Below are 24,572 nucleotides of genomic sequence, written 5' to 3'. Positions count from 1 at the left end.
TAAAAAATTCTGGTGATTTAGAACTTACCAAGTCTCTATGCTGGCTTCAAGGAATGTACATAAATCAATGAAGAGCTGTTTGTGGCCCTGTAGGCACAGGAGGACCAATCCCAGTACGAGACTTAACTACATCCCAATGACCTGATGCTGAATAACTAAGGGCTAATTAACAGGATGAAAATACAGAGAAAAATTTTCTTCTATCTCACCACATTAAGAGGTTGGTTTAATTTTAACTTGACCCTGGGAGCAGAGGATGGTTCTATAATGCAGATTGCCTCAGATAGATAGAAGTAGCCCCATATCATTGCTAGTTTGGAATTTTTTTGGTAACTGGCTTTAAATCCCACCTCTGTCACATTAACTGTTTGACCTAGAACAAGACATTTTGGGACCTCAGGTTCCTTTCAGTTCTAATTTTTTTTAATCACATATGATTATTATTTCTTTCACTTATCATTTTTCCATGTATCAGTCTATACAGACACTCCTGAATATGGATTGAAATTTGTATACTAGAAAGTAGAATGATAAAATTGTCATGTTTATCTTACTATATTTTCTTTCTCTTAACAACATTATTACAAAACTCAGTTCCGTATGTTTCTATTGAGATATGACAACATTCTAATTGCCATCCTTGTGTCTCAGAATGCCACAAACCTCCTTTAGTGAAATCCATAATAATACTGAAAATATTGGCTTAACCATTCACACTTGAAAAACAAAATGGATGAAAAATTTTTAACGCTTAAATTGTGATAGTTACATGTTGAATTAGTCTATCTATCTATCTATCTATCTATCTATCTATCTATCTATCTATCTATCTATCTATCTATCTATCTATCCATCCATCCATCCATCCATCCATCCATCATCTATTTCTTGGATAAGCAGTGCAGATAGAGAAATTGAACACAAAGGAAGTCATAGGATTAGATTCTCCTTGTAAAATGGCCATTACTTTAAATGGTTCTAAACTATTTGCCATTGCATTTCTTAATACCACTATTCTTCTAATAGAGAGGTAGCATAGTGTAGTAGATAGAGATCCTGCCTTAAAGTAAGAGAGACTTAGATTTAAGACCTGCCTTGGGCACACATTGACTGTGTGATACATAGACATGTCACTTCAATTTTAAGTCTACCATGCAATTCTCCAAGACAAGTTGTCTATTGGTGGAGGGAATTTCCACTCAAGGTGTTTCTTTCACTGATGAAGGTCAGATATAGACCAAAGCACAAATAAAGGAAGTCTCCCCTCCACCCACCTATCTCCTAGGAATATACTATATGTCTATGAGTCATGGAATATCATAATTTCAAAAGACTTAAAATTACAAACGAAGTAAAGGCAATGAAAAAATACAAGACAGGCATAAGATGACTGTAATAGATCACCACCAACCTGCATTCAAAAAGTGATGCAAAAGACATTACTGAGGAACCATATGACAAGGAAAAGAATTGGGTCACTTATGGAATGAGAATGAAACATTATGGAAGTATAGTCTGAGTGGTATGGATTGGTACTTTGATGATACTAAAAAAAACCAGAGGGTAGCTTTCATTCCATTAGGAAGGTATGGAAAAATATAGGATATGAATTGTACAGGATGGCATGGGCTATATTCTACATCAGTGAAGGGAGAACACACACTGATGGAACTATGCACCTACTCAAGAAGAAAAAGGAGGTTGCTAAAATTACCCCCCCCCTTTTTCCAGCAATACTGGGCTACCTTCCAAAGGGAAAAGCTGTGGTTTAGATCATATAACTTTACTTTCTATTTCTTTGTAGCTACTGTGAGGATACAAATTCAGATTAACTTCTTAAACCCTTTCAAATGAGTGATTTAGTAATATTATCTGTGATCCTCTTGTTTTATAAAGAAAGCTGCTCCTAAATATTAACCCATTAAATAGTGGGTCAAAAACCTTATTCCACCAATTTCCTTAGCTACTTATAGTTAGCATTTAAGAATACTTTAAGGTTTGCAAAGTACTTTGCATATGTTATGTCATTTGATCCTCACAACAACTTTGTGGAGGTAGGTGCTATTATATCCCCATTTTACAGATAAGGAAACTGAGGCCAAAGAGGTTAAGTGACTTGCCTAGGGTTACACAAGTTAGTATGTGTCTAAGGCAGGTTTTGAACTCTGGTTTTCCTGAGTCCAAGTCCAGCAATTGTGCCATCCATTTACCCCAGGGGTTCAGTGCCCCAATTTCTGCGTGGTTTGATATGGTTCTCACCTCTTCTCTGAGTTCATACTGATCAATGATGCTTTTCAGTTTCTCTGCTAGCTCTGTGTTTTCTTGGCACAGCGTCATGTTTCTTTCACTCTGTTGTTCAATCTGAGCCTGGATATCACTCAGTGTGCCCTGAAAATGACTTGTGATCTCTTTCCTTTTCTCATCTTCCTCACGTGCCCTCTGGAGAGTTTCCTCCTGTTGAAAAGAAGAACAATATTTGAGTTTATGAGTTTCAGTACCTCCTCTGCCCCCAGATTTACAAAATCTTTTCAGGCCGAAGATACAGTGACAAAGTGAAGAAAAAGAATAATTAAACATGTGTATGAGAGGTTTTGAGTTCTTTTCTAAATCATACTGTCCAACCTTGAAGTAAATATATAAGGGATATACAGCCCAACACACAAATATCAATGATGGCTGAATAGTTCCTGGAAACAGGTGCTGTGAATACCTTGTATCTAATAGTTATTTATGAATAGGCCTATTTCAAAGATGACTAGGCTCCAGCTGAGTATTTGAATGAGCTGTAGTGATTTCTACCAAACCCACAATACCCAGTTCTGATCTGACTGTGTTTAGCTGAAAACAAAGGTCACTTCCTTGCCAGGAGTTAAAAGTGATGGTTCAAATCATCCTCTCCTGTGGCTTGCTATAAGAGGGAGGAAAATTGACCTTGCACCCTTATATAGCCACCAAGACACATCAACTGCCTACTAATATTATTGAAGTATATAAGTACACCCTGATAAATAGTACATTCTCCTCTTTGTTAAGAAAAAGGTTCCTAAAATATCAGTAACAAGGTCAACTAAAATGGTTATTGAGAAGTTGCACTAGTCTTGGCAAACCTGCTGGATAGGGAGCTTTTGTAAGAAAGAACAGTCATGTGTCACACAGGGTAATTGACACGTTCACTGGAAAATTCTGATTCTGGGTGCAATGATAAGTTTTGAAGCCTTCTAAAACTCTAAAAGAAACATCTAATTTTCCCTTCTTTCACTTTGTTAGCATGGTAGAATTGGAAATTAACTTTCATAATGTTTCTTTTTCCTTTTTCCTTCTAAATCAAAACTCTCCATTCACTCAGACCCACTGACAATATACCAAAATTTCCCACACATCTATATTGAGTGCTGTTTGCTTTGTGAGTCTTATTCTCATTCTTTTAGAGTAAAAGGATTTAATATTTCCATGTAAAAATAAAGATAGAGACACTTACACAGCTGGCAAATCACATATAGACATTGAAGGGTTCCTTTATAGTCTGTTTGATTAATTTATAATATACAAGGACATTTTATGCATTCATCGTTGGAAAATAAAAAACTGTATAGTACAGAACTTTCTAACAAAAGTGCCTAACAAGTTCAAATTAAATCCTGAAGAACTTTTCTTTTGCAGTGTTTCTGTTTGTGTGTGTGTGTGTGTGTGTGTAGCGGGGGAGGTAGATGGCATGGGGAGGGCAGGAGAATTCTGTAAACAACAGTAGTTATGCTTCATCTTTACCATGGATAAGACTCACATAGGATGGGCAGGCACAGATAAGTTGTAGTTAACATTGTTGGAGGGAACTCTCCAATTGGTGAAGTCACAGTTTGAGCATTTGAGTATTTTATAGTTCACACATATTCACAACAACCCTGTGAAGTACACAGTGCAAGCTCTCATCCTATGGTTTCACATCTGAGTTCACCATCCACATTTCCAACTTACTGCTGGGCATTTTGTTTCATTTCATAGGCATTGATTGAGCCCTTATTATTTGTAAGCCACTGTGAAGGTGCTGGAGATATAAATCTCACATAATCCTTGCCCTCAAGGAACTTACATTCTACTCTTAGACATAGGACATACAAAAGTAAGTATAACACAAAGAAAATTGAGGAGGAGGAGATCATGAGGAACTAGGGAGGAATAGAGGATACTTCACTGAGAAGACTGTGGTCCCTGCATTGAACCTGAAAGTAAGATGATGATTCTGACTGATGGAGATTTGGAGAGAGTGCATTCCAGACATGGAGGAATGGCTTTTGAGGAGGTAAGAGATAGCATATCGAGTCCAGGAAATGGCTAGGAATCTCATTTGTCTGGGAAGGGAAATGGTAGTCAGTAAGTCTGGAAATGTAGGTGGAAGCCAGACTGTGAAGGGGTTTAAATACCAGGGAAAGCATTTGAATTTTATCTTAATAGGCAACAGGAAACCACTAAAAGCTTTTGAGCATGGGAGTAACAGTTGTGTCTTAGGAAATTACTTTGGCAGCTGCGTGGAGAGGGATTAGAGAGGGAAAGAGACTGGCAACAGGGAAATTGATGAGAAGGTTCTTATGCTTGTTCATGTGAGAATAATGAGAATTTGAACTAAGTGGTGACTATGTGAGTTGAGAAGGGAAGAGAATAGATTAGAGAGATATGGTGGGAATAGAAGTGGCAAATCTTGGTGACTGATTGGCTCGGAGTGAGGTGAGGGAGAGAGGAGTCCGGGATGGCTCTGAGACTTTGAACTTGGATCATTGAAAAGATTGCCCTTAATGGAAATGGGGAATTGTGGTAAAGGTGTGTAGATTTTTTGGAAGGAAAATAATTAGTTCAATTTTGGATGTGTTAAATTTGAGGTGCTAATCAAAGTGGTATCCAGCAGGCAATTAGCAGTGTTGGAGAATAAGAATGGATAAATGTAAATGTAATAATTATCTGCATAGAGATAATACTCAAACCCTTGGAAGCTGATGAGATCACTGAAAGAACATGTATATATAGAGAAGAGAACCCTAGATAGAGCTCTGGGGAACTCCTCTGTGGAACCCCACAGATTAAATGAGGGAAGAAGATTGATGTTGAACCAGCAAAGAGAATAAAAGAATGCTTGGACAGGTACAAAGAGAACTAATGAAGAGAATCATCATAAAAAATGAACTTCTAGTACCTAAAAAGAAACATATCCCAAATCATAATTTTCCATTTTTCTTCCAAAATTTGCTCCTCTTTCTGACTTTACTATTTCTTCTAGGAGTACTACATTCTCCTAGTCTCCTGTGTTCAAAGTTTTGGTGTTGTCTTTGAAACTTCATTTTCTTTCAACTCTCATGTCCAACTGGTTACCAAGTCTTGTTGATTCTACCTTCATAACAGCTCTCATCCATACCCTCCTCTGTTCTCACTACTACCATCCTAGGACAGGCTCTTAATATAACCTACCTGGACTACAGCAGTGATCTCCTAATAGGTTTCCCCACCTCCATTTTCTCCCTTCCATACATACACACACACACACAGAGAAATATACATATATATGTACATCTGGTCATATCACTTTTCTGCTTAAAAATCTTTAGCGGCTCCCTATTGCCCACAAAATAAAGTTCTAACTTTTTTGTTTGACATTTAAGGCCCTCTACAACCTGGCATGAATCAGGCAATTAACGAGCATTTACCTTTCTAGTCTTATCTTGAATTTCTCCTCCATATATTCTCTATGCTCCACATAAACTGGATTTCCTATCCCCAAAAGATGCTTTGGTTTTCCTGCCTATACAGAGCTGCTCACACTATTTTCTATACCTATGGTTTCTTCCTACTCCCTCTACGTTTTGAATTCCTACTCATGCTTTAAAGTCCAACTCATAGGCCATCTTCTATGTAAAACCTTCCTTGGTACTCTTTGTAGGAAGCTATCTTCTATCTCAGATACTGTATTGTGTCGCTAATGCCCTCATAACATGTTAATATGTGTGGGGTGGCTAGGTGGCAATGAGTAGAGCACTGGCTCTGGAGTCAGGAGGCCCTGAGTTCAGATCCGGCCTCAGACACTTAACACAAAAAAACTAGCTGTGTGAACTTGAGCAAGTTACTTACCCCCAATTGTCCTCCAAAAAGAAAAATGTTAATACATGCTTTAGTAATATATATTTAACATCTAATGTATTACTACATGTAAGGGAAAGGGAACACATCTTATCTAAACTTGGAATCTCCATGTCTAGCCTAGCCCTCTGCATATAGTATTTAATAAATGTTTGTTGAACTGAATTGCACCCCCATTTACAAATAAGACAATTGAAGCCCAGAGAAGTTGTGATTTGAGTAATGTCACATAGCTAGTATATAGTTTTAGATGAATCCACTGAAGTTTTTAAAAATATAGCATTTTTTTCATTTTAAATCTAAAGTTATGATTTTATTTTGAATATTAATACACCAGAAAAAATAATTCTTTTATGTCATGAAATATGCACTTGAAAATGGTAACAATCCTAACATCGCTCTGGTTTGTTCTGTTGGGCTTATGTGAATGGCTGAGCACAGATTATAGACTTTCTAAAAGCCTGTGTTTTCCAGTGGTTTTCAAGAAAGCAACTGGAAGTATCCTGTGACATCCTGGCCCATATGAAGCAGACAGAGCCTAAGAAAGAGTTGGACCTCTTGCTAAGGTCCCTTAGCTTTTCATTAGGAGTTACTCTACTTTTTATCTACTAGGGAAAGACCAAAGTGAAACAAAGAAGTTATAATTTGTTACAGGTATCAGTTTGCTAGTGAGGACCCACTCCTAGCCCTAGCCAGCTTAGTGTGCTATCACACAAAATATAGCGTTTTGCAAAAGATACTGTGTCAGTAGGCATAGTAATGCTTCTGTCTCTCTAAAATTTTCTTTAATGTCTCCTATCCTCCTAATATTGCTTATTCATAAAAGTCACTAAGGAAGGCTATTCTAGTGGAGCTATGTACAAGGATCAGAGTAGTTGGTTTGGTGAGACATAACTGAGTTGGTCACAGGATTTTCTAGTCACAGCAGTTCTCAAGGCTGCTCAGGTGTAGAGGGTTCACCATCTATGCTGGTAGAAGGATGGTATTCGACACTGACAAAACTATAGATCTCTTAAGTGTGCAAAAGCAATATGAATTATAATTTTAAAAATTTAAAAAGTATATATGTATGTGTGTATCTAAAATAAATGTATGTATGTGTTGAATGACATTGGTGTGCACGGTCCTATTTTTGAGGTATTACAGAGGGTTAGGAGAGACTATACTGACTGACCTTGAGGAATCAATTCTACAAAAGAAGTAGGAATACACCAGTCTTTGTGATGTATATTTGATTTTTAAGAGCCCATTATTTAAAAACAATTGGTAATATTAACTGTATAGGTTAATGCAGAACTGAATAGGAATAGATACAGGGGAAATTCTGATCAACTTAGAATCAGGACTGTGTTGGCAAGGCACAGTGGAAAGTGAATCAAGACTTGGGGTCAAAGGATCTGGCTTCATATCCCGAAATTCTGACATGTTACTTAAAATCCCTGGACCTCAGTATCTGTTAATGTAAAATGAGAGATTTGAATTAGGTAGCCTTTGAGGTCCCTTCTAATTCTAATGTGATGATCCTATGATAATAAAGTACTGTTATCATAGGATGTTACTTAGTCAACAAGCATTTATGGAGCTGCTATGTGCCAGGCACCAAGCTAAGCAGTGGGGATGCAAAGAAAGATCAAAGAATTTTAGAGATCATTTAGTCCAGCCCCTTTATTTTATTCATGATGAAATGGAGACCAAAAAGGATTTAAATGACTTCCTCAAGGTCCCACAAATGCTTACTCTCCAAGCTGGGGGATAAAACCGTGTGCATCTCCTGACTTCAGATCCAATGTGGTTTTCATTATTCTATATTCTCTCTCTGAGAGGGATGTAAAAACCCACAAATAAGAGTCTTTTATTCCTTTGCTAGCCAACAGTAGGAAGGGAAAGGGAAATCTTCACATCATGAAGCAAATCCAGATTCAAAGAATGTTAGAGATGGAAGAGACTTTAACAATTTCTTTTAAAGATGAGAAGACAGAGACCCAAAAAGCTTAACTGACTGGCTCATGGGCACACAAACTGGGGAGGAGCCAGCACTAGAATCCATGACTCATGATTCCTTTTTTATCCATTTTATGGACACAATGTTAGTCTTCAATCACAATATGACAGTGCTAGAATTTTGCAGAAGGTAAAGAAAAGCAAGTAAAATAAAGCTTAATTCTTGACTCCACTGACTTGGAAATTCCTATTATTTCACTACTAGTTGAGTTGAAGTATTTTGTTGTTATCATTAAGCAGAGCCTTCTTAGAACAAGCAGATGGAAAATGTAACCAAAATTGCAAGAGAAAATATCTAAAATTCTTATAGGAATAGACTTTCTCTAGCTCCTTCAAATATTGTAGATCAGGTATTCTTTTTTTTTTTAAGCAATTGGGGTTAAGTAACTTGCTCAAGGTTACACGGCCAGTTATTTCTGGGTGTGGTACTAAGTATCTGAGCTCAGGATTTGATCCCCAGCTCATCCCGACACTGTGGCCGGTGCTCTTACTTGATGAGCCACCTGGTTGCCCCTAGATCAGGTATTCTTAAACCTATTTTGTGTCATGTAATCCTGAGGAGGCTGGTGAAGTCTATGGACTCTTTCTCAGAATCATGTTCATAAATAATTGGAGAAAATGTTAAATTTCAGTTAGAAGTAAAAAAAAAAAGATTTAAAAACAAAAACCCTCTACCATGAAGGAGCCTGTAGACCCCAGGTTAAGAATCTTTACTTCAAGGGCAGCTGGGTGGCACAGTGAATAGAGCACCGGCCCTAGAGTCAGGAGGACCTGGGTTCAGATCAGGCCTCAAACACTTAACATAAAAACTAGCCATGTGACCTTAATCTAAATTGCCCTCCAAAAAGAAAAAAAAAAGAACCTTTGCTTCAGAATCACCAGTTTGAATTAATGAGGTGGTCATGAGGGGCATACTAGATGATTCCTAAATTCTCTTGAAGCTCTAAAAAACTCTATAAAACTCTATGAACTATAATTATAAAATAGTTTTTCATCAAAGCAGATATTGTAGAAGTGCTTTTATTAGTCAACTCTTGACTAATCTCAGTTGCAGTCTATTCCTTACAAGTATATTATGATATTTCTTGAAAACTATTCCATATTAAATATATGCATATATGTGTGTGTATATACATATATATACATAATACATATATACATACACACATATGAAAGTAAGAGCTCTTTGACCTGTTGAAGAAAGAAGTTTATATTTCCATCAGAAGTAGTGGAAACAATTTTGGATGGTTATAGAAATACATGTTGGCATTCCCCACCTGTACCTTTTCCAGCTTCCTAGAATTATAAGTATGTAGTAACAGCTAGAGTGTGGTCATGGCAAATAGTGTTCCTTCTTTATATCAATCCATATAGCTTCTCTGCCATATCTTCTAATTTCTTTATTCTTTATTTTCAAGTCAAAATTTTATTTTATTCCAGCTGTTGCTTTGCTGAAACAATAAAATAGTCAGGAATTCTGCAAAGGGGCCTAGGTTTGGTGTCAGAAGACCTGGGTTGGCCTCTGCTACTAATTACTTTTGGAAATTTAGGCAAAATATTTCTCCTCCCTGGGTCTGTTTCATCATCTGTAAAAAGAGAGGTTGGGATAGATGATCTCTTAGGTCCCTCTTAGCTCTAAAAACCTAGGTCCTTAAATGTTAAATTAAAAATTAAACAGGAGAATATAGATAAACACATCAGGCTACTGCTAGTGAATACAATTCTCAAGTTACAAAGACTTCCCACACTCACTCCCTCTCCCCAGTCCATGTTTATTTTCCTCAACAGAGCCTTTGCAGTGATACCAGGTTTGAACATTACTGAAACCATCACTCCTGGCAACGAGGTAACCTGAGAATTAGCGATGCCCATCACACTGGATTCCCCATTTCCCAGAGAACAAATGTGATCTCTTGATTAAAGAAGAGGTCAAGGTATTAGGGCCCTTAGTTTGCTTCTGGTTTTGTGTCTAAGGCTTGAACATTTAGGAAAGTCTTTTAATCTACCCCTGTCTCAGTTTATCCCCTTGTGAGCATGGGTAATAATGCATACCTCATAGGAACATTGATGTTTAATTAATTAATGTTTGTCAAATGCTTCAGGATCCTTAGCTGAAAAAGAGTATTGTAGAAGTGGGAAGTATTATCTATTAGAGAGCAGTATCTTGCCAGCGCTGAACAGAGCCAGTGTCTGTGTGTAATCAAATTAACCACACTGCTGAAGGCTTATGCCATAATTAGTGAAAACACATACAGACAAGTGAAGTGATCACTCCATTATTTTTAGTAGGAATTATTGTCTGAAGAGCTCCCATGTTTTCCCAATTCTTTCTATATGCCTATTTACAGAATGACTATTCTAGTGCTTACCGTAAGCATTACCTTGTCAATTACCTTGTCTATAATTTTTCATGTAATTTAAGCCTTTTGGGGGATTCCCATTGTAAATGCTGAAAGTTTTTGGTTCTTTGAAATTTTGTGCATGGATAGGACTGAAGGCTGCTACTTTAAAATAACTGAGAAGCAACATTATTGGTAATAGCCTTGGAGTTAGGAGTCACGTGATGTGCAGGGAGGTGGAATAGTAGATAGAATGCTGGACTAGGAGTCAGGAAGGCTTGAGTTCAAATCTTTGCACACTAGCTATGCAACCTTGGACAAGTCACTTTACCTATCTGCTTCAGTTTCCTCATCTGCAAAATGGGGATAGTAATAACACTTCACAGGTTTTTTATGAGGAGCAAATAAAATATCTTAAGTAACCTTAAAACATAAAATACTAGTTATTATAGCAACAATAATAGTAATAACTAGCATTATTATTATTATTTTTTTAAGCAATCGGGGTCAAGCAACTTGCTCAAGGTTACACGGCCAGTTATTTCTGGGTGTGGCGCTGAGTGTCTGAGCCCGGGATTCGATCTCCAGGTCGTCCCAACACTGGAGCTGGTGCTTGAGCCACCTGGCCACCCCTAAACAATTGGGGTTAAGTAACTTGCTCAAGGTTACACGGCCAGGTGTTTCTGGGTGGGTGCTAAGTGTCTGAGCCCAGGATTCGATCTCCAGGTCAATCCTGACACTGGAGCTGGTGCTCTTACTCGCTGTGCTACCTGGCCGCCCCAACTAGCATTATTATTGCTTAAGTTTGTGTCATAGCTTGGTTAATTCCTTGCTCTGTGACCCTGGACAAGTCATTTAACTTTTCTAGGCCTCCATTTTCTGCACTGTATAACAGGGATAATAATAGCTAGTCCATCAACCTCATAGGGTTGCTATGGGGAATCCAATAAGATATGTATCCTATTGTATTGTATCTTATATATCTATGAGTTTTACCATACCATAGTTTTAGAAGCTACTAAATTCAACCCCCTTATCCTTGAGATGAGCAAATTGAAGTCCAAATAATCTTGACCAAAACTAGAAAATGATTAATATAGAGGCTGCCATATTAATAGTTCTGGAAGACCCTCTGAGATAAAAAGGAATTCTGTCTAGGTCGGATGGGTCTAATTTATGCCTTCTGCCCCCTCTACCTACTCTGCATCTAGAATGTCACCTAGAGGACTATGTGAGGATCTGAGAGGCTAAGAAGATAAGGGAAGACAAAGCAACCATTTATTAAATGTGCTAGGCACTGCTTTAGGCCCCAAAGATATAAAGAAAACAAATGAAACAGTCTCTTCTCTCTAGGAGCTCACATTATATTGGAGGGAGTGGGGAATTTGAATTCTGTTTTCTTTTTCAAGAGAAGTAATAAATTCTAGGAGAGCAAAAATCCAAGAACAAAATAAAAAAAAAAAGCTTCCTCATAAATGCTTAGCTCCTGAAACATGCATTTAAGATTAGGATAGGACCTCTTTAATCTTATAATATTCCCTGAGTCATCATTTTCATCCCCAGTAGCTTCCTTTTACAGTTAAGTAGTTCTTTAATACTTGACTGCTAACTAGAGAACCTTTTTTTTTTTTTTTTTTGCTTGAGGCTAGTTTTTCAAGAGCAGGGAAAATGAGAAAAGACCATCTGTGTTCTCTCCTGCAGGCAGGAGCTCAGAAAGCCAGGTTGGAGGAGGAGAGCTGGTAACAGCTAGATACCAGTAGGGGTCACTAGTACCCCAGTCCTGGGACTTGCCAGAAAAAAAGCAGGCTCCAAGCAGTGGCAGAAAGCCCAGGGAGCTCCAGAATGTACTGCATGGTACACTCGGCTGGTCCTCATTCAGGGAACTGAAAGAGGGGGTGGCCTGAGTGGTGGAGTGAATTTGCCCCCAGAAGAGCCTGCTTACCTTGAGAGTTTTGTTGTGTCTCTGAAGCTCACGGCACAGACTTTCTAGCTTACTGCGCGCCAGGATGGCTTTGCTGTGCTCACTCTGCAACTGGTCCTTCTCCTTGGTGATCTGGGCCTGTCTCTTCTGCAGGTGTTTCAGCTGCTTTTGGTCCGCCCGGTGCTCTTCTAGCTGCATGTGCACGAGGGAGGGAGGAAAGAGCATGAATTCTCTTGCAGGGGAGATAAGCCATGCAGAAGATGAAACATTAAAAAAAAATCCCTTGGAATTGGCTTCTTGGAAATGTTTATGGCCTCAACCCCATCTATGCCTGTCTCCAATCTCCTCACCTTTTCAGTAGCCTCAGAAACACAGGAACGCACAAACTTATAAATCTTCTTCCTTAATTTCTCACCCCTTCCTGCTTTGAGTTACTATTTGAATGCTTTATCTTTATTGGTCTTTTGTATCATGACCCCAGTCTTAAAATAGGAGGACTTTCTTAGAATTTATAGATGGTGCTAGATATCAGAGATCAGGTGGTGACATAATTGTTAGAAGATCACCTCCCCCGAGCATATTTACTTTTTTTTTTTTTTTTTGAAAGGCAGCATAGTATAGTGACCAGAATGAGGAAGTCGTGGGTTCAGATCCCATCTCAGATATCTGTTTAATGTGTGACCCTGGGCTAGTTGAGGTTTCTTTGAACCTCAGTTTCCTCATCTGTAAAATGAGTATAGTAGTAGCATCCATGTTATACAGTAGTTGATCCCCATTTGTGATGATCAAATGAGGTGATGTATGTAAAGTTCTTGGTGAATCTTACAGTGATGTATAAAGAAAAGCTGTTACTTTTAATGTTTTATTAAAAGATTAATGGTGAACTTCAATACAACCAATAAAACTTGATTGGTATCTCTCTAAACAACATTTCAATGTATAACATAACAATTTTTCAGTAACTCCCATTAAGTCCTTATCAGGATAATTTTTCCATTCATTTGAATTCATTTTTCTTTTCATATATATGTAGTTTATATGTACTCCATTCTTCTGGTTCTCCTTTCTTTTTTGTTTTGCTTTTGAGTTATTGCTATTATTATTTTTGTCTTATTCCTCAAAATGACCCTTTTGTGCAACTGTGGAAAAAAGGAATAAAGGGGCGGAAACCTTATAGCTACTGAAGCACAAAATCTTTCTTGTGCTGCTTTCTTTTTTTCTTGGCTAGAGGCCAGAGGAAGAGATGGTGCAGTACACATGGAATTAATACTCACTAAATCACCTGAACATTGTCAGGTTTTCCCCAAAGCTAGCAAGATAACCATTGGGTGGCAGTGTGGTTTCTATTTTGCTGTGCTTTGGCTCAGATCTACCTCTCCAGAGGCAGGGAGAATGGGGACCCAACCTCTTCTAGAAACGAAAGGACTACATGTGCTCAGCTGCCTAGGTTAGCACAGCTGCTAGAAAGGAACAGTTGAGCTAATGTTTTGGGTTTGTTTTGTTTTTGTGGAGCTATTTCTATCCTTCTACTTGAACTAGAGTCCCTTCAAAATAAACTGCAATGCCCTGTAGGCAATCTTCCAGGTGGTAACATCCCTGGACACCATAGTGGAAGACTAGCTAACCAAGGCACAACTGGGAATTTTTCCACCTGGGGCAAAACAATTAAGGGGGAGCGATTGTAGCAGTCTGATTAGGGGGTAACACTTCTCATTACCTCTCACTCCAGATCCCAGGATCACACTGGGATGGGATATACAGGCTTGGTGGCATTCCCCACCTCTACCTTCTCCAGCCTCTTAGAAATATAACTATATGGTAACAGCCAGAGTATGGTCATGGCTTGGACTTCCTTTCCCTGCAGGGGCCAGTGCAGTGTAGCAACTGGCCATCTCATCTCCTGTCTTTGCTGACCTTTTCTAGTCCCTCAATCTTTTTTTGTTTTGTTTTGTTTTTGCTTTTTGGAGGGGGCAGGGCAATTAGGGTTAAGTGACTTGCCCAAGGTCACACGGCTAGTAAATGTTAAGTGTCTGAGGTCACATTTGAACTCAGGTCCTCCTGACTCCAGTGCTCTGTTCACTGCGCCACTTAACTGCCCCTAATCCCTCACTCTTGAAGTCTGTCTTCCTCTGCTCTTCCCCACTGTGTAAGGGTACAAGGCAGTTCAGTCATAACTAGTTTGAGTAACCTGTACCCTTACTCTCCACCTCCACATCCAGTAGCCTGTGACTCTTATCCCTTAACCCTTCCTGGAGATTGTCTCCCTCCAAAGGGGAGAAAGTTGTGAGGTACACAGATGGTGGGATGGGGTGGGGTGGGAAGAAGCAGCCTCTTTCTACCTTTGCACCCAGAACAAAGTCCTTGCTCACCTGCCCTAGTTTTGGCTTTGATAGCTAGCAACTCTTCCTTCTGTGAGTAGCTTTTATAGATAATCAAAGCCTAGACTGATCCTTTCGGCTTAACATTGTACTCTGGCAAATGACATAGTGTTCATCATATGAAAAATATTGGCTTTTGTTTTATTGAACTGAATGTGTCACCATAACTCTTCTGAGGTTCTGACCATTAAAATGGCAAAACGAAATAAAACAAAAACAAAACAAAAGCAAAGTCATCCTTACAGAATAATCTAGGGAGACACACTGTCATATTCTACACTCATACTTTTGAACAATTTCTACTCAAGTTAAATCAGGGGGAGTTATCCTAGAGAAAAATTAGACACATACACATGATGAATTGCTACTGAAATTGATATCTTAATAGAAGTGCAATTAGAAAATGAATGACATTTTGTTATATGTTTTTTTGTGCAAAATTCTCACTTATGGGGGTAGATGAGGCCCTTTCATTGTGTAATCCAGTTATTAGAAAGATGTAATTTGATTACACTTGAGCTAAAATTTCTTGTGCTTATTCTTAGCTTTTGGTGAATTTTTTTTTAATTTATGAAAGTTTGTTTTTAATCTTTAGAGAAATTATTTGTACATTTCCTTTAGAGGACTAAAAACTTAGGCACTCTGCATTTATTTTAGTGACGAGAGTTCAGAGCTTACCCTGTGACCATGTAATGTTTTCTTGTATTGTAGGATTCCAACTCTACATTGAAATTCACTATGAAGACTATCTTGATTGGTCTGAGAATGGAAACTCTTTTCTCTGTTACTGAATAGATACACTTGTTCTTTTAGTTCAAATTGATTTTTTAAAAAGTAATTATCTTACTTTTATTGCTACCTTTTGTTTTTATATCACCCTTATTTTGAATATATTCCTCTCCTCTACACCTAGGAAGTTGTCTCTTTCAATAAAGAATTTAAAAGAAAGAGGGAAAATAAAGCAACTAAGGCATCAACCATGTCTAACACTATATGAAGTATTCCACATACATAGCCCTCCACCTCAGTAATGAAAGGAGGAAGGTAAAAACTACTTTGTTTTTAATACTCCAGACCTGTGCTTAGAGTCCTTAATGATAGTAAATATTTTTTATTAAATTAGATAAGTGTTTTACAATAGTCATGGACTTTTAGAAATGTTTCGAATTCCCTTGGGTCTAGCACTATAGAGTACAGGGTGTCCTAAAAGTCTTAATGCGTTTTAATACCTGGACTGAGTTTCTTTTTATCCCCCTTATGCTTTCAGTATGTACAATAGTTCAAATACCAAAACTATTTAAACATGAACACAATCTTATTGTTAAAATCCAGTAAACTGCACTAAGACTTTTGGTATATCCTGTATATACAGGATCAAGGGAGATATATTGATTTTTCATCTGTAAAAACTTTTTTCTTTTTTTTCTTTTGAGAAAGAAACTAAATGTTTTAAAACATAGAATCATATTATGATAGAATGTGAATACTGGAAAAGACATTGAGAGCTCTAATCTCTGATTATATTGATGAGGAAGCAATGCGCTAGGGTCTAAGCTTAATAGATGTAAGGAGACAGAGCAGGAGTGGAATTGTCATCACCTGACAAGTGATTGCAGATGACCCAGCCCCAATCCCACTCAGTTACTAGGTCTGGGCTACTACCTGCCTTGGAATCCATAGCCCAGTAGGGCCCGGTACCCACTATGTTGTTTGTCACCACCACAGTATTGCTGCAACCCTCTCAGGGATTTGGAAACCTCTTAGATATTACTGCTAATTGCAGAGGGAATATTTGCTTGGCACTGTATCACTTAACCATTTGAAGCAACCATCTAAAAGTGACATTTTTTTCAGTACTCCATTACCATTGAGTACTCTGGGAATTAGGACCAGATGGGTGGAGCCAGCTGCCACATCGGGAGCAGGGATATAGTCTGCCAACCACTACTGAGAAAACAATTGTATTTTAGCTTTGTGTGGTCACTGAACACTCAGGTAAAAGGAGGCCATCACTGATCCTTAAGTCCCTGCTCTAGCACTTCCTCATTCCTTCTCCATCACTGAACCAGTGAGAGAAAGGGCTTCTAATTCCAAACTCTCTCAGAATCTGGATTTGGAACCCCTTCATTCAAGAATCTATTGCACCCTGTGGAAGCATGGTCAAGTCTCCCCTTCTTCATCAAACTATAGGAGAAAAACAATAGTGTTTAAGTCCATAACCATCAAACCCTCAGACCCTTTGGCCATCAGGACCCTGTCTAGGACCAGTGCCTCAGGCACTCCTGCTAGGATACAAATCTCCTTCCTTGTGCAGGGTATCTTCTGGGTGTGTATGATCTCCCTGCCAACTTGAACTGAGGCAAATGAATTGTAGTATACTGATAAATATTTGGTCTTACAGACCCATGAAATATGGGATTTTTAAAAAGTTTTTTTAATGAACTTATCAAATATCAATAAACATGAACAATTAAATATACAAAGAACAGAAAAAAATTATAAAACCATGAACTTTCATTATATGTAGTTTGTTTTATAAACACATATTAAATTTAATGCAATAGTAACAACACTACTTTGATATTTTATCTCCTTTCAAATTCCCCCCTGCCCCATTCTTTTCTGTTTTTTATTTTAAAATGTCTTTAATGTTCTTTAAAAAAAATTACATTGGGGCAGCTAAGTGGCGCAGTGAGTAAAGCACCGGCCCCAGAGTCAGGAGGACCCAAAGTCAGTGAGTTCTGTTCCCGCCCTAGACACTTAACACCCACACAAAAAAACTAGCTGTGTAACCTTGGGCAAGTTACTTAACCCCAATTGCCCTGCAAAAGGCAAAAAAAAAAAAAAAAATTACATCATCATCTCTATTCATCAACTCTCTTATGTCATAACTTCTTCCCCCCCACCCAGAAATCTTCCTTTATAAGAAATAAGTATAGTCAAGCAAAACAAATGTACCCATTAGCGTTATTTGATAAGGTAAATCTCATTTTGCATCTCAAGTCTATCACGTCTTTGACAAGAAGTAGAAAACATGTTTCATTAGTCTTTTGAAGTCACATTGATTAATGTTCTTAAGTCTTTCAAAGATCTCTTTCTTTATGTGACTATAGTCACTGTAAAAATGTTTCCTGGGTTTTGCAAGTCCTCCAAGGTTTTTCTGAATTTATTCCTTTCATCATTTCCAATAGTATAATAATATTCCAACATATCCCTGTAGCATAATTTATCCAGCCCCTCCCCAGTCGATGGACACCTACTTAGTTTCTTATTCCTTGCTACCATAAAGAGTGCTCTCTGAATACCTATGGGTCCTTTCCTTCTGTCTTTGAGTTCTTTTGGGATATATGCCTCCTTAATGGTGCTATTGTTAAGTTAAAGAATATAAACAGTTTAAGGACTCTTTGAGTATAGCTCCAAATTGCTTTCTAGAATCGTTGGACCAATTCACTGCTCCCCAAAAGTGCATTAGTGTGCCTATCTTCCCTCAGCCTCTCTAACAATTGTTTTTTCCCTTTTTGTCATCTTTGCCCATCTGATGGTTGCGAGGCAGAATTTCAGAGTAAACAGATGGTGTTGTAACCTCATTCAAATTCAAGAAATTTGAAATTGTCTCCTGAATAATTTCTTAATTCAGCTGTGTGCTGTATGTTATTTATCTCTAATTATGAATGAACAAAACCAGAAATGTTAGAGGATTCAAACTGTGCAAAAGGGAACATGCTCCTGAGTTATATGATTCATAACTCTGAATTGGGGAAATTTGTCTGTGTTTTGTTAGATTCATGATTCATTGGTATGGATACTTCCTCAAACAAGGTAGATTACAACTCATTTATACCTTCTCATTCTAGCTTTTTCTTGTCCATGATTTCCTATCAAACATCCATAAGATCAAAATAATGAATGTGTTTCTTTAGTATCTCAAGAAAATCATTGTACTACTTATGCTATCCCTCATTAATGCTGTGTGACTGACCAACTTCCTTGTCTGGTCATAAATTTCTTCAATAATGTCTTTTACTTGCCTTCCCTATATGCCCTCAATGGTAACATGTTATAGCCTGCTTATACATACCATATATTTTTAATTGCCCTTTGATTCATGTGTGATTTAAATTCTTCTGAGTTCATGGTGTTCTATGACTCACAGATGTATAGCATCATCATTAGTGTTAAAGAGATAAACTTTTGCTGCAATGGGCAGTTTGGGATTGAAAGCACCACACAATTTATCATGCTATCTGGATTTTTTCTATTATTCTAGCCAAGCTCATTGTCCATCTACAGTCTTTGTCTGGCTGATATTAGCTGACTGATTCATCTGAATGACTAGGTAGCTGTTTGTCATAATGGAAGAAAAGTGTATTTAAAAAAAAAACTACTTTGTTTTTCCTGTGCATTTGGTTAGACCAATCTCTTTGATATCATAGCATATTTCTCTGATGAAGTTTTGTAGTGTTCTAGAACCTGGTTAAATTAGTATGACATCATCTAGGAATAGGAATATTCACAGTACCTCATTATAAATAGGAAATCACTGGTCTATTTGGCTCTTATGAAAAGCATCTGCTATGACACTGGTGAACACCTTTTAACATTCCACTTGTCAAATTCAGCATATTGCTGAACTAAGATATCTATGTTATCATGTCTGTCATGAATTCATATATGATTTTGATCAAACAACTTGTATAAGGGAAGCCTGCAAGGCTGCATTTTGCTTTCTTGAGTCAAATGCTTTCCTGAAACCAATAAACACTACATATATCAAGATATCACATTCTTTACATCTCTCAGTAATATAAATATGGGATCTGCTATAGAAAATTGTTTGTTCCCTTTTTACCTTTGCAATAAGAATTTCTCCAATGCATACTATACATAGACCATTCTCATGAAGAATCTCATAGATATCTGAAAATAGGCATAAAAGACAATAATTGTTTATGTCTTCTCAGTTGATTTTTTTGGTAATATCATGACCTTTTCATCTTTTTAATCTTTTGATATCTTCCCCTCCTTGAGAAATCTTGAAAACTGACTCCAACGGACTTTAAAATTGTGTTATTTCTGGCATAGATTTCTTCTGTAAGATTTCTTCAAGAAGTTCACAGTGCAAGGTCAAATCCAACATTTTGGCTTCCTAAGTTCTAAAGCTGCTTTATATTGTAGAATGGGAATAGGTAGAGTCCAACTACAGTGGTTCTTCTTTTGCTTCTGATGAAAATATATCATTTTGGTAAGTGTCAGCAAATCTTCCATTTTGTATCTCTATTGTATTCCCACTGATTTATCTGTACATGCTCTTTGGATAATTTGGCAATAATGGAACAAATGCCAATTTCTTTGCGGGCTCATTTTCTCTTTGTCTCCCCCCCCCATCTTTTGAAATGGTACAGTTCATAATCTTCCACCATTTTTTGGGTAGCTTTTTACATGTCAGCATGTACTCCAAATTTGTGTTTCTCTTGGCTGCCATATTTCTTTGATTGATTAAAAAAAATTAAGTGTTTACTGGCTCACATGGTTTCTGGGCTCTTTAGACTTCCTCATCATGATGACTGTTTTACATTTGTTAAATTTCTCTTGGAAATGACAATAAAGTCACCTCTTTACTTTTATGTATTCCCCTGTCCCCTCCTTCACCTCTTTTTTTTCCCTTCAGAATCAGCACCTTATTTAAACTGGTCAGGTTGGAACTGCTGTAATTATCTGCAGAAACTTTTTATCTTTATCATAATTTGTCATCATTATAGAATCAACCTTAAAGTTTGTTCTAACCAGCTAGTGGTCTGATTGAAAAGAAACAGCTAATTCTGAGATAATTGCTATGTTTTCAAATGGTTGCTTCTTACCTATTAAGATGTCAATTTTGTTTCTAGTGATATTGTCCCATATGTATGATGTTCAGTATATTCTTCCAATTCTATTCTTTCGGGTTTTTTTTTTGGCTTTTTGGAGGGCAATTGGGGTTAAGTGACTTCCCCAAGGTCACATGGCTATTTTTTGTGTTAAGTGTCTGAGGCCGGATCTGAACCCAGGTCCTCCTGACTCCAGGGCCAGTGCTCTATTCACTGAGCTACCTAGCTGCCCCTATTCTTTTTGTTTTTTTTTTTAAGTATTCACAATTAACGGGTATGAAGATTTTGAACAGTCCACAAGCACTTAACCTCTTTAGTAATTTTATACTGAACCATATTTTTCCTGTTCCCATTCTTGATTTGAAGTCACTAAATACTAAAATATATAGTGAGCTAGACTGGATGATCTTGTCAAGTCCATCAAGAACTTCTCTACTTTACCCTCTGCAATGGATGTTTGTGTAAGATGTAATTATCTTTATTGTGATTGCTTTGTTTTTGTGTGGAGACATACCTCTTGTCAGATGACTAGAGCTTTGTCTCCAGGGTACGAAGTGTAGCTGATATCTAGACAGCATTCTTGTTTCCCTGCAGTGGTCCTCTTGTCCACTGTCCTTGGAAGGCCTATACCATTTGGCAATGCCACCTCCACTGCTTTGCGTGGTCTAAGGTCACTAGGCCCCAGTGGTCCTATTGCTATAGACCCTGGTCCTGCTTCCATATTCCCTGTGTGCTGCCACCTCTGGTGGATTAAGAGCATCAAGGGGACTATGCCAAGGAGGTTTGGGTCAGGCTGTCTGTGGGGCAGGCTGCCCCTTCTTTTGGTACAACTGCACTTGGTTGGACAGGACTCTTCTGCCTACTCCAGCAAATGGATTTTTCCTTAGATACCAGAATTCCAGTTTATGGCTTTCTTATATACATCATAATCTTAAGACAAAACTATGAAATTCAACTAAATCGTGTTTTTATTGCCTTTGAGGCTATGAGGAAACTGATTCTCTGTCTATTTTTATTTCCAAGGAGAACATGCAGGCCAAATTTCTTTATAGCCATACTTTTTTATGTTTTCTGCTTTTGTTGATAATAAGAATGTCAATATGGTTATGATTCAGTTCTTCTAGCAGTAGATCAATTTTTTCATTGGGCAGGGATTAAAATAAAAAGTACTAACAGCTGAATTAGTGTTTGTTGTGGATTTTAAAACAGATTTTTAGCACCTTCTGCTTGATTTCTTCCTGGTCAGCCACCATCACTGAAGGTGTAAAAGGGGCTGCAAAAACACTAAAGGTTCTTCTATATTTCTTCCTGTTTGATTCCTCTCTTGGGGGAAAAAAATCAGCTAGTGACCAGCCTTCTAGTGATGAGTTGATAACTTAGCTCAGCATGTCCATCCTCAGACAAGTCTTCAAGATCTCAAAATTATCTTTGCATCAAGAATAAGACTTTACTGAAAATGTTTTAGGTTAACCTCACAATTTCTGATATTTGTTATGTTGTTGTTTGGTCATTTTTTAGTCATGACTCTTTGTGACCCCATTTGGGGTTTTCTTGACAAAAATACTATAGTGATTTGCTATTTCCTTCTCCAGCTCATTTTACAGATGAGGAAACTGAGGCAAACAGGGTTAAGTGATTTATCCAGGGTCAAACAGCTAGTAGGTGTCTGAGGTCAGATTTGAACTCAGGAATTTTTGTCTTCTTGATTCCAGGCCTGGCACTCTATTCACTGTGCCAGGGATCACAAAGACTTAGGACTGGAAGTTTGTTATATTGTCATCTAAATTAAAGGGTAGAGGCTTCGCTATGAGTAATTAAGACAGTGAGATAGTACAGTTTTTCATTCTGGATCCATTTAGACAGTTTTCTAATGTGCTTTTTTGTAGGTAGTGACTGAAATACCAGCAGTCTGTGATCAAAGCCTCATTTGGGTGGGATCTTGTTAAAAATGGAAACTATTGAACAATATTTTTTCTGAGCTTCCCTTTCGCTTTGAAATCACTGAGTATCAAAAGATATATTGAGTTAATTTGGAAAATCTTGTCAAGGTCTGACTGCTTGCAGGTTATTGCACAAATACAAAGGACTCTGGGAGGTTTTGGCCCCATGGGCAAGATTTTAGGCAAGCTGGACAAGTGCTCCAGTGGTCAGTACAGCACAATAGAAGGGCACTGGTTTTAGAATCAGAAGAACTAGTTTTGAATCTTGACTTGCCTGTATGACCCTGGGCAGATCACTTTTCCTCTATGGGTCTCAGTTTCCTTGTCCGTTTTAAAATGCTAGCATGACCTCTAGGTGACCTCTGAGATCTCTTTTAGCTCATAAGTCTTAGCTACCTTAAATAGCTTCTTGCATTAAATTCAAAAGGTTACATATCTCTAGCTGCATGGGATAGTTAGACCAGAAACTGAACCACAGGGCTCCTATATTCCTTCACCTAATGATAACATTTCAGTGAATGGGTAGATATTAATTAGTAGATTTTTGCTAGATGTAAATAACTTCCTAACAATTAGAGCTGCTTAAAATAAAGCTGCCTTATGAAGAACTGAATTCACTGTCATCGGAGATGCATGAATAGAGTTTGGATGGACACTTTTCAGTGATTTTGTAGAGGGCATTTATTAATCTATTAGAGGTAATGTAACATAGTAAATAGAAACCCAGTTTTGAAGTCAGGAAAACTTGGTGTTAAATCCTGCTTCAGATGAAAACTGGTTATGTGACCCTGGGCACATCACTTAACTTCTTAGTCACCAGGTTCTCTCTAAGAACATAATTTGCAGAGCAGCTGCAGAACTGCATTGGCAGAGGAAGTTTCTTTACTATAAGTTCATTTCCCATCTTCCCTATTCCCCCATTAATTTATTCATCCATCAAAAAGGCAGCTGTGCTAGATCAAAGGTGTTTAACCTTTTTTGTGTGTCATGGATCCCTTTGGCAGCCTGGTAAAGCCCATGGCCTCTTCCCCAGAACAATGTTTTTGAGTGTATAATTACATTAGAGCAAAAAATCCAGAACGGTGGCAATGGCTGCAGCCAGCAAATGGTGGCAGGTTGTTAGCCTGCCTGGTCACTGAAGGCAGTTTTGGTATTGTGCAGACATATAGGCCTTATTCTCATGTCTTTACCTCTCTAATAAAAAAAGGAAGAATTAAACAAACAAAAAACCACAGACGGAAATGAAACTGAAAATTAGTTGTCTGTCTAGAGTAGAGTGACAGCTGTTTTGGGATCGCAGCTGTGATCTGAGTCATAAATTTGAGAAAATACATCTGCCCTTTGGCTATAGGTTGCTGATTTCAGCTGACCGACTGAAAGGGTACAGGTTGTTTAAAACAAAGGCTAAAAGGTTTGAGAGTTGGAATGGTCCTTAAAGTTTATGTAGGAAATGGATAAAACCTGTGTGCTGTGAGTTTGGGGGAAATAGCTTCTCCCCAGAAAAAGTAAGTAGAGGTCAAAGAAAGGGAATTACAAGGTGCATAAAGAGACAAAGCCTCAGTCAGTATTTTATTCAACAAATCTACAGGTTTCTATCTTGAAGGAGGCTTCCACATCTTGAAGACCTCTACCCCACCTGGATATTCTGATGAGATTGACTAGAGATTGGCTCCTTGTACCCTTTGCCCAACCAAGATGGTTTGTAAAGATTAATTACAGGGAAGCATCCCCAAAGGAGCAGCCAGATCTTTGGCAACACCAGAGACAACAAAGGTAGGAATCAATCAAATTAAAGTTATGAATACAATACCAAGGTTAAGACATTCTCCCTATCCCAAATCACCTGATATCCTATCCCTGTTTTTCAACTTCCCAAATAAGGAAGTGGCCAAGCAGTCTCATGACAGGATCCTTTTGCCTCCTATGATATTGTCCTAGCTATGTAAAATCACACACAGTATGTATGTATGTATGTATGTATGTATGTATGTATGTATGTATGTATGTAT

At 37.8% G+C, this 24,572-nt stretch overlaps 1 protein-coding gene across 1 annotated transcript in view; it reads right to left on the bottom strand.

Moving 5' to 3' along the window:
• The window catches only part of TXLNB (taxilin beta), a 72,988-nt gene that overhangs the window by 14,770 nt on the left and 33,646 nt on the right, over window positions 1–24,572 (bottom strand). Inside the window, exons 4-5 of the mRNA XM_069077178.1 lie at window positions 12,403–12,573; window positions 2,260–2,454 (exon numbers count right to left, since the gene is read on the bottom strand). Of these exons, the coding sequence (XP_068933279.1) occupies window positions 2,260–2,454; window positions 12,403–12,573 (366 nt within the window). The remainder of the gene's footprint in view (window positions 1–2,259; window positions 2,455–12,402; window positions 12,574–24,572) is intronic.

Source organism: Petaurus breviceps, unplaced genomic scaffold, assembly GCF_028583685.1.
Source record: "Petaurus breviceps papuanus isolate PSGF00001 unplaced genomic scaffold, PetGlider_PUasm1.0 90977, whole genome shotgun sequence".
Taxonomy (NCBI): domain Eukaryota; kingdom Metazoa; phylum Chordata; class Mammalia; order Diprotodontia; family Petauridae; genus Petaurus; species Petaurus breviceps.
Note: the sequence above shows the minus strand (reverse complement) of the source record. Positions and strands in the feature narration are given on the sequence as shown.